The sequence below is a fragment of the Sinocyclocheilus grahami genome, unplaced genomic scaffold (genome assembly GCF_001515645.1).
Source record: "Sinocyclocheilus grahami isolate Dianchi unplaced genomic scaffold, SAMN03320097.WGS_v1.1 scaffold240.1, whole genome shotgun sequence".
Lineage (NCBI taxonomy): Eukaryota > Metazoa > Chordata > Actinopteri > Cypriniformes > Cyprinidae > Sinocyclocheilus > Sinocyclocheilus grahami.
Window position 1 is genome coordinate 1,378,163 of NW_015505419.1, and position 8,691 is coordinate 1,386,853.

At 35.3% G+C, this 8,691-nt stretch overlaps 1 protein-coding gene across 1 annotated transcript in view; it reads right to left on the reverse strand.

Moving 5' to 3' along the window:
- Window positions 1-5,702, reverse strand: part of trmt10a (tRNA methyltransferase 10A) — a 7,071-nt gene extending 1,369 nt beyond the window's left edge. Inside the window, 6 exon segments of the mRNA XM_071582422.1 lie at window positions 1,311-1,460; window positions 1,880-1,954; window positions 2,050-2,121; window positions 2,313-2,475; window positions 2,924-3,101; window positions 5,690-5,702. Of these exon segments, the coding sequence (XP_071438523.1) occupies window positions 1,311-1,460; window positions 1,880-1,954; window positions 2,050-2,121; window positions 2,313-2,475; window positions 2,924-3,101; window positions 5,690-5,702 (651 nt within the window).
- Window positions 5,703-8,691: the final 2,989 nt, after the last annotated feature.

An 8,691-nucleotide genomic window follows, 5' to 3' on the forward strand; every position in this document is an offset into this window, starting at 1 on the left:
AGTGTCATTTGAATGGATATCTAGAGAGAGGGAATCTCACCGTGACTGACGGCCAGCACCTTGTGGCTATTCATCTGGACGAAACTGCCCAGCGGAAGCTGAGCAATGCCAAGCTCTTGGGCTCGACCAAATGTGATTCCCTGTAATAAAGCATTTGAATTCCCCAAAACCAAGAGCTTAGGTGAAGCTTTTAATGACCTCAACAACAAAAAACTTATGGCAAGTGTCACTGTACATTAATCTCAAAATAAAATCTTTATCTCCTTGCAAGCAGGGCTTGCAAGTTTGGTAGTTTCGTTAGATACAACATCATGATTCGAACGTAAATATTATGCTGACCTTTTACCGACCTACACTTTCAGGATAAAAAGGTACAAAGCTGTCACTGAGGCAGTAGCATAAGGTACACCTTTGTACCTTATTAACCCCTAAAAAAAATACATATTAAAGGGGTCATATGATGCGATTTCAAGTTTTCCTTTCTCTTTGGAGTGTTACAAGCTCTTGGTGCATAAGGATCGGCTTTCACCGTGAACGAAGCGGAGTCCAGCTGTGTGTTTCGTTGTGAAAGTAAAACTACTTTGTTTGGCCTTCCAAAAAAAGACACGACTAGAAATCAGTGGTTAAGTTGTATTTACAACACTGTTCCAGAACACTTCAATCCAAATATTCAGATGTGTGCAGCACATTTTATGGAGGACTGTTTCCTGATCCTGGTAGAGTAGACTTTTTTATATTTAAAGAATTTGCCACTGACGATTCAAATGCGAGTTTTGAGCAGTGTAGAGTAGCACTTGTTGTTTGTCACTTCTGATCACAAATGCAGACATGGTTTTATGTTTACGCAGTGCGTAAAAAGACAGTATAAGTCATTATAATCAGTAATTATGTCCCCATTGGATGCAACGAATGCCTCGTTTATAATGGGTTTGAATGTTTTTGTCTCGTCGCTCTGGCCGGACAGGGCATCACAGTATGGTGAGGGGCGTAACATTTCCGTCACACGCTTGAGGTATTCGGCCAATCACAACGCACTGGATAGCTGGCCAATCACAGCACACCTCGCTTTTCAGACCGATGAGCTTTGTAAAAATCAACGCGTTTCAGAAAGGCGGGGCATAGAGGAGAAACAATAATGTACAGTATGTGGAAAATAATGTGTTTTTTGAACCTTAAACCGCATAAACACATTTCATCGCACCAAATACACAAAATAATGTTCTTTTTAGCAACATCATATGACCCCTTTAATACCTTTTGAAAGGGTTTTCCCCAGTAACAGTTTAGGGTAGTTCTATTAAGTCACTCACCTTATGGTGGTTGTGGTCCACCAGACCTCCAATCACATAGGCTTTGGCCTCATCGAGTTCTTGTAGCACATTGGGTGAATCAGAGGTGAGGTAGACTAGGTCCTCCTTCTTCATGATTTCATGAAACGCATCAGGCTTGAAATGGACATCCTACACCACATTGAAATTTAGATGAGATGCTTTAAAGGCATCGCTTTCCATTATCCAACATCCATAGCTCAAATATACTCATTCTTTTGCTGCAAACTTTGACTCATGATTTGTGCAGAAGAACTAAAGAGTTTTCTTGTGTGGGTGATGGATGGGCTCAACAATGTATAAAACATTGTCAACACAAAAGCATACATAAATCCATGTAAATCCTTGAAAACACCAGTTGCACATATGCATTTTGTACATACAAGCCAAAAATATACAGTACGATTAATTTATTTGAAAAAAAAGGTTCATTTTATCAATTTTTCCCAACAGTAAATCACATTTACTGTCAAGTGACATTAAAAACGTGAACAAAATGATAAATATTTGTAAGATTTCTTATTGGTAGTGTCATTCATTTCCCATCTTACCTTCCAGTTGACCCAGCCTTTGTTAATTTCGTCCATGACTTGCTTTAACTGACCACATTGACTTGTAAGTTAAAACTGAGAATGTGAAACGGCAGTGTTAACTGAACGCTCACCTACTTTTGATCTTAAAGATCACATTTTTATATTATCTATTTGAAGGAAACACTTGCCTGTACAGGATGCAATGTGCGTCTGTTCTCAGCATAGCACCTTTGAATCTGCTTGTGAAGTTTCTTTACATCCTACATATTATGAAAACAATGTTAGCTTGATTAAATTTAGAGATTGATTAACTTTAAAGATGTAATTTTGTAAGTCATACATTTGATTCTGTAAACAATGCGATGCTTCATACAAATTTATTAAACTGATGACTTTTACTCAAGTTGATGTTATTATAGTGGCAATTAAAAAGCACTGGGCTTTGTCTTACCTTGAGCACCATGAGGTTATCAAAGCTGCAGTCTATGACCAGTCTGAGAGAGCTGAGCTCTGCTGACCTGCGCAAACGCTTCTTTCCTGTCCACTCCACTCCATCTTCAGCCTGTGCTTGTCTCTCCAGTTTCTTCTGCTGTTTTCTCTCTTTCCGCTTCTGTCTTTACATAAACAAGTGAGAATTAAAGCACATACTAAATAAAAGACTATCAGCAGGAACTGCTTGACCATGTAATAACAAAGAAAAGTTTTACCCTGCATTTCATCATTTTGAATGCTTACTTAGTGTAATTTTTGGTGACTAAAACTTTATACATTTTTAATCAAATATTATTGAAACAAAGCTAGAACAAAACCAAAAAACATTACATGAAAAACTTTGTTTTTTCTTCCAACATTAGAAATGTTGCTTTGATAAATAACTGACATAAAATGACAAACTGAAATAAAAATGAATCAAAACTACATAAAAAAATATTACAAAAAATATGAAAAATGACAAAGGCACATAACCAAAATTAAAACGTAAAATATACAAATAAAAGCTCATTCAAAATATTAATAAATACTATAATAGTATATAAATAATATTAAAATTACACAGCTTACTTGCAAAGTTCTCTCTGTTCTTCCCATTGTTGACTCTTAAGAAGTCTCTTCCTCTGTCTTTTAGACAGTGTCTCATTTTCATCCTTTGCAGATTCATTTTCATTGTTTGCACATTCATGGCTGCTCTCCTGCACAGCAGGTGCATCGGCCATATTGGTGGCCATTTAGTGTGAAGATCCTGGATCAGCAGCAACGAAACAAATGTTGAGAATCTTTTTTTTTTTCTTCTAAAAATCTCTATTCGATTGCATAAAAATGACTGACAAGAATGTTGTTGAAATTCATAATTTATTTGGGCTTGAAAAATGACATTTGTTTTGTTGTCATTTGAGGGGAAGATGCTTAAATTATTTTTCAGGAGCCTTATAATAGCAGGTAGGCAGATTTCAATAAAGGATAATAAGATTTTACTGAAGAACTTCTTAAGTGAATGGTTCAATTACCTATTGACCAGAGTGTGGTCAGTGAGTGAATCTTTAAAGTGAACCGATTCAAAAGATTCGAGTCACTGATGTGAATCGGCAACGACTACTCAAACAAACAAGTTAAACGCTAACGTTACACACCGACACACACACACTGCAATGCCACTTTTCCCTGCAGTATCATGAGTTCTTGACAGTCATTTTATTGTATCAAGGTACTACTTTCATGTTAACGTAACATAGTTACATATCAATAAGTTGACAAACATCAGCTGTTTTCTGAGTATGTCTATTAAAATAAGGCAAAGCATCAGGGGACCGAGCATGCCGACATGCGTTGTAAAATGTCTGATATAACAGTGATACCTGTGAATAGCAGAATTACTAATATGAAATAGTAAACTGCTGTCTTTGCACTGCAGTGGCGCTTTCATCTCATGTGCATGCTGCGTCAATTAAAAGCGATTCAGCGTGGGAACGTCCACAGTTCGCCATGTTGATGAGGACAAGTTAGGACGTTTAGGCTGACATAATGATGTGAATAATCATATATCGTATATTCTATATAAATATACACTTACTTCAAGTTCACACTGACCAGTGATTTTATTGTATATAAAAATATTATCTAACAAGACACATATATAGACTAGCCTATGTTTATTTTATTCCAAAGAGAAATAAAACATCCAGATTGAAATATATATTTAACCGAGAGGTATTGCATAGAGTTAATATATATATAGATATTGTGAGGGGAATGCTTTTTAATGCTAAAAATATCCCCTTTAAGATTCTAAAGAAAATGATTTTTTAACAAAAAGGGGGTTGGTGTTAACCATAATTCATAAAGTAACAATATGCAGACTAATGCAAATATTGTTTTCTGTGCTGTTGTTTATCTTAAACACAAATATGATATGGAATGCGTGACTGTTCACGGCATGGCTTGCAAAATACCCTCCCAGCATATAATGTCACACCAGATTATGTTTCATGCACAGGTGGCCTAACTGAAATATTCTGCCATCCTTATAGCATCCACATTGCCACATGGTAACAGTGCTTTTAATGGCAGAAAAAAAGACACAAAAATGATCATGCAATTTGTCTGCACATATGCCGTTCAAAAACGTTGCATTTTTAAAACATGATCATTTAATTTATATTTAATTTAAACAATTTAAACGCCATTTTTAAATTGAATTATTAAATAAAGTGTCATTTAATTTAATAAGGAGTCAACACGAATAACATGTCTTTGACATTACATTTTACATTTAGTCATTTAGCAGACGCTTTTATCCAAATTAGTTTGTTTTACCTGCTACTGATGTGGTCTACAAGAACATCTAAAAATGAGTTCAAAGAAAATAATATTAAAATTGAGTGAATTAAAATTCAGAACACTGCTGTTGGAGCATGTCTCCTGAGTAGAGTTACCACTAATATTTCAGTTTACATTCCCATTGCGTCCTAGGAATGTGTAACAGACCTTTAACTAGACTATCACCTTTCACATTAGCACTTTGCAACACATATTAGCATATGGATTTGTTGCTTCCCATATATTAATTCTCTTGATCATAGGCACTTTATATAGACTTTCAGATATATTGCTGTCAGGGAGCTTAAATAGAGCTCTTAATATGCTTCTGAGCTCCACTATGGATGGTAAAAATACTTTGTACAGCTGATAGATAGACAGTGTTGGCAAACAGCTTTAGGAGTGGTTTGCCAGAGCCATTCTTTTAATGCCATTATGCTTAGTAACTACAACTGATATGGGCTAGTAAACGACGCCCACCTGCAGCACTCAGTGGAACATTAGCAAATTATATTTTAAAAAGTGTGTGTCGATAGGTGCTTATATTGCTTATTGGACAATTAGCATTCTCAAAAAAAAAAAAAAAAAAATACATAACTATAAAAAATAAAAGGAAGAAACAACAACAGCAAAATCATGATATCAAGAACATTTTTTTTATTTTTCCTGTAATGTCAAATCAGATAACATTTCTCCCTTTTTGCATTCCTTTGTTTTGAATCTCTCAGTCTTTATTCTTTCTAAAACGCTGTAATGCGTATTCTCATCCAATATGTCGCCATCCATCTTCACACATACGTCTAACCATCGAAACATAACTTTGTCATCATTGAAACATTATTTATCAGGTGTAGCTTTTAAAACAGTGATTGCTTACGATTAAGCAATGGCCATTACAGGAACATTCAACTTTCAAATGTTGTCTTATGACATTAAGTGACTCCTGATTACATCACTAGGAGCTCTTTTAACATCTTTTTCACAGACCAAACAAAACCAACATAGAGCACATACCAAACAAATACATTTTCACATATTTATGCTGTTGTGATTCACAGATTTATTTATTTTTTTAAATACCTTTGAGTAAACTTAGCCTTTTCAGTGAATTTAAATGGTACTCTTATTAATCTGAAGACAACACCACACCAAACTTTCTTAATGACAGCTTAACGGACTGGCCAGCAGCTCCAACAGCTGAAATAATGAATGAATTCACAAGTATACCATAACACGAGTTATTAAAAACAAGCTATGTGCATCAAAAAAAGATAAAACAGAGGATCCAAATGTATTGCCTCTGTTATTAAAAGGTTCTGAATAATGTTCAAAACAGATTTGGAGAAATTTAGCATTACATCACTTCTCACCAGTGAATGGGTGCCGTCAGAATTAAAGTTCAAAAAACATAAAAACGTCACAATAATCCACAAGTTCTGACGGCACCCATTCACAACAGAGGATCTACTGTTGTGCATGTGCTGCAATGCTACATTTCTCCAAATCTGTTCCAAAAAAGGAAAAAAAACTCATCTACATCTTGGATGGCCTGAGTACATTTTTAGCAAATTTTCAGTTTTGGGTGAACTGTTACTGTAATGAAAATTGAATATATCTTAGAGATATCACAAGGATAATAGATTTCAGATTACACTTTGACTGAAAGAAAAATCACACCTTGAAAATAAACAAATAAAATAAACAAGTAGTTCAAATAGTTTACAATACCTTCAGCATGTACAGATTACTCTTTTGAAACTGAAGTATAGTTGATTTTTTCTTTAAAAAATACCCTGGTGATTTGATATGACACCAAACAGTTTGTCTAAAGCAACATTTTGTGCACTGTGTTTTGTATAACAGTTTCTGTATTCAAAATACAATAAAGTTCTGCTAATATCTTTCATTTCTGCACCTGAAATCAATTCACCTGACCTTGATTCTGTATCACTGAAGCCAAAAGAGATGAAACTGTAATACCAAATCAAAATGAAATGGTAAACACATTCTCTCACACACTCACACTATACCGGTATTGTGAGATAATAGAGGAACACAATCCCCTAAAACATCCCATTCACCACATCATCCACACATTTTTGTGCGTTTTAATGAGGTGTTTTATTCAATACCAGCAGAAAAAACAGCAGTAAAAAATAAAATATATATATATACAATATAAAATTGTAATGCAATCCATTCATTTCACATAACACCTCTCAAGGAAGAGTGCTGAGATTCACGGTCAGGAGAAGAGCTTCAGTCAAGGAATGATGGATAGCAGGAGAAATTTTGTGTTTTATATAGAGAACCTGTTATCAGCCTTAACAACAGTATCAATTTAAGTGCCTATTTATAATGGAGACAGTTTTTATTTATATATCCTGATATTGGATATATATCAGCCAATATTATCAGTTATATAATTGTGTACACACATTAGCAATTTTTACATTTAGATTTCCTTTAACATCATCTAATGCTCACTCAAAGTTAGTCTTGAAAAAACACACGTAATTTAATAATACTGTTAAATGAAATATTTAAACTGAAAATGAATATAAATTTATACTGTATATTAAATTGGTGTGATGCCTAAATTCCCTTAAAGCATTTAAAATGATACATTTTTTAGTTGTTAATCTTTTGTTTCAATTTATTTAGATGAAATAGTATAATAAAGTAATATTGGCTATTCGTCAGTTAACATCCATAGCATGAAAATAATTATCATGAGAATGTTACACTCTAAAAAATGCTGGGTTAAATACAACCCAGTGCTGGGTAAAATAGGGACAAACCCAACCGCTGGGTCAAAACAGCCCAATTGCTGGGTTTGTCCCTATTTTACCCAGCACTGGGTTGTATTTAACCCAGCATTTTTTTAGAGTGTATTATCTGTGCATCCCTAGCATTGTACTCTCATTTGACTGACATTATTCTGAAGGTGCTTAAAGTAATTTTTTTTTTTTACAGTAACCCATACAGTAAATGCACTTTCAACTACCCTTTGAAAATAAATCCAATGCAGAAAAATCCATCCACTTTCACAAAGATTTGAGAAGCAGACGGAACAGTTTTATAACACAAAATGAAGCAAGTGGGATAATGAGCAGAAACAAGCGGCCCACAAATATTAATGTGAGAAGAATTTGCGATTTCTTGATGAAGATGATGAAGGAGATTCCAAAATATGATGAAAAGATGGCGTCATGTGGCTCCTGTATAAATCAAAACAAGAATGACATTAAAAACTAACTTTACCATCAGCATTCTTCTGTGAGCAATGCGAACACAGTTATCAGTTAACAGGTTAGTTATTCAGGCCGTACTCAAAATCAAGCATGATCTTCAAGTGTCTCTAAAACCATCCGCTCGCTAATAGTTGGATTATAGGTCATTAAAATTTTGCAGTTCTGGCATCTCATATTACTTGCCTGCTGCCGGGGCGATCGCACGCCCGCTGATTTGTTTGTATAATATCCCTCAGGCAAAGCTTCTGGCCCGCCTCTGGGTCTTTCCCTTCAACATAAGGCTGTCCTATAAAAAGGTGACCTGCCCGCGCCCCAAGCATCTCAGGACGAGGAGTCTTGATATCCAGCAGCAGCTGGCACAACACTGTATCAGCACAAACACATGCCACAAACTGGCTGACCTTTCTCTCCTCCTACTGCTATGCCAACAATGCCACGCCTCTTCCCTTCTGCCCCCACCCTCTCATCTTAACACCATCCATACCATAGACATACAGTAGCTCTTGAGGAAATAGACCAGTAGTCATGTATTTTGAGGGTGCTATTTTATGACCGGAGCAGGAGACATTAACATAAAATTATTTTTTATTTATACTCATCAACCCTCTACGCACACCTTGGCAATATAATCGCCATTGGCAAGTAAATTTTTTTGTTTACTCGCCAGACTGATATACTATTTTTCACACACACACACACACACACACACACACACACACACACACACACACACACACACACACAAACACGCACACACACACA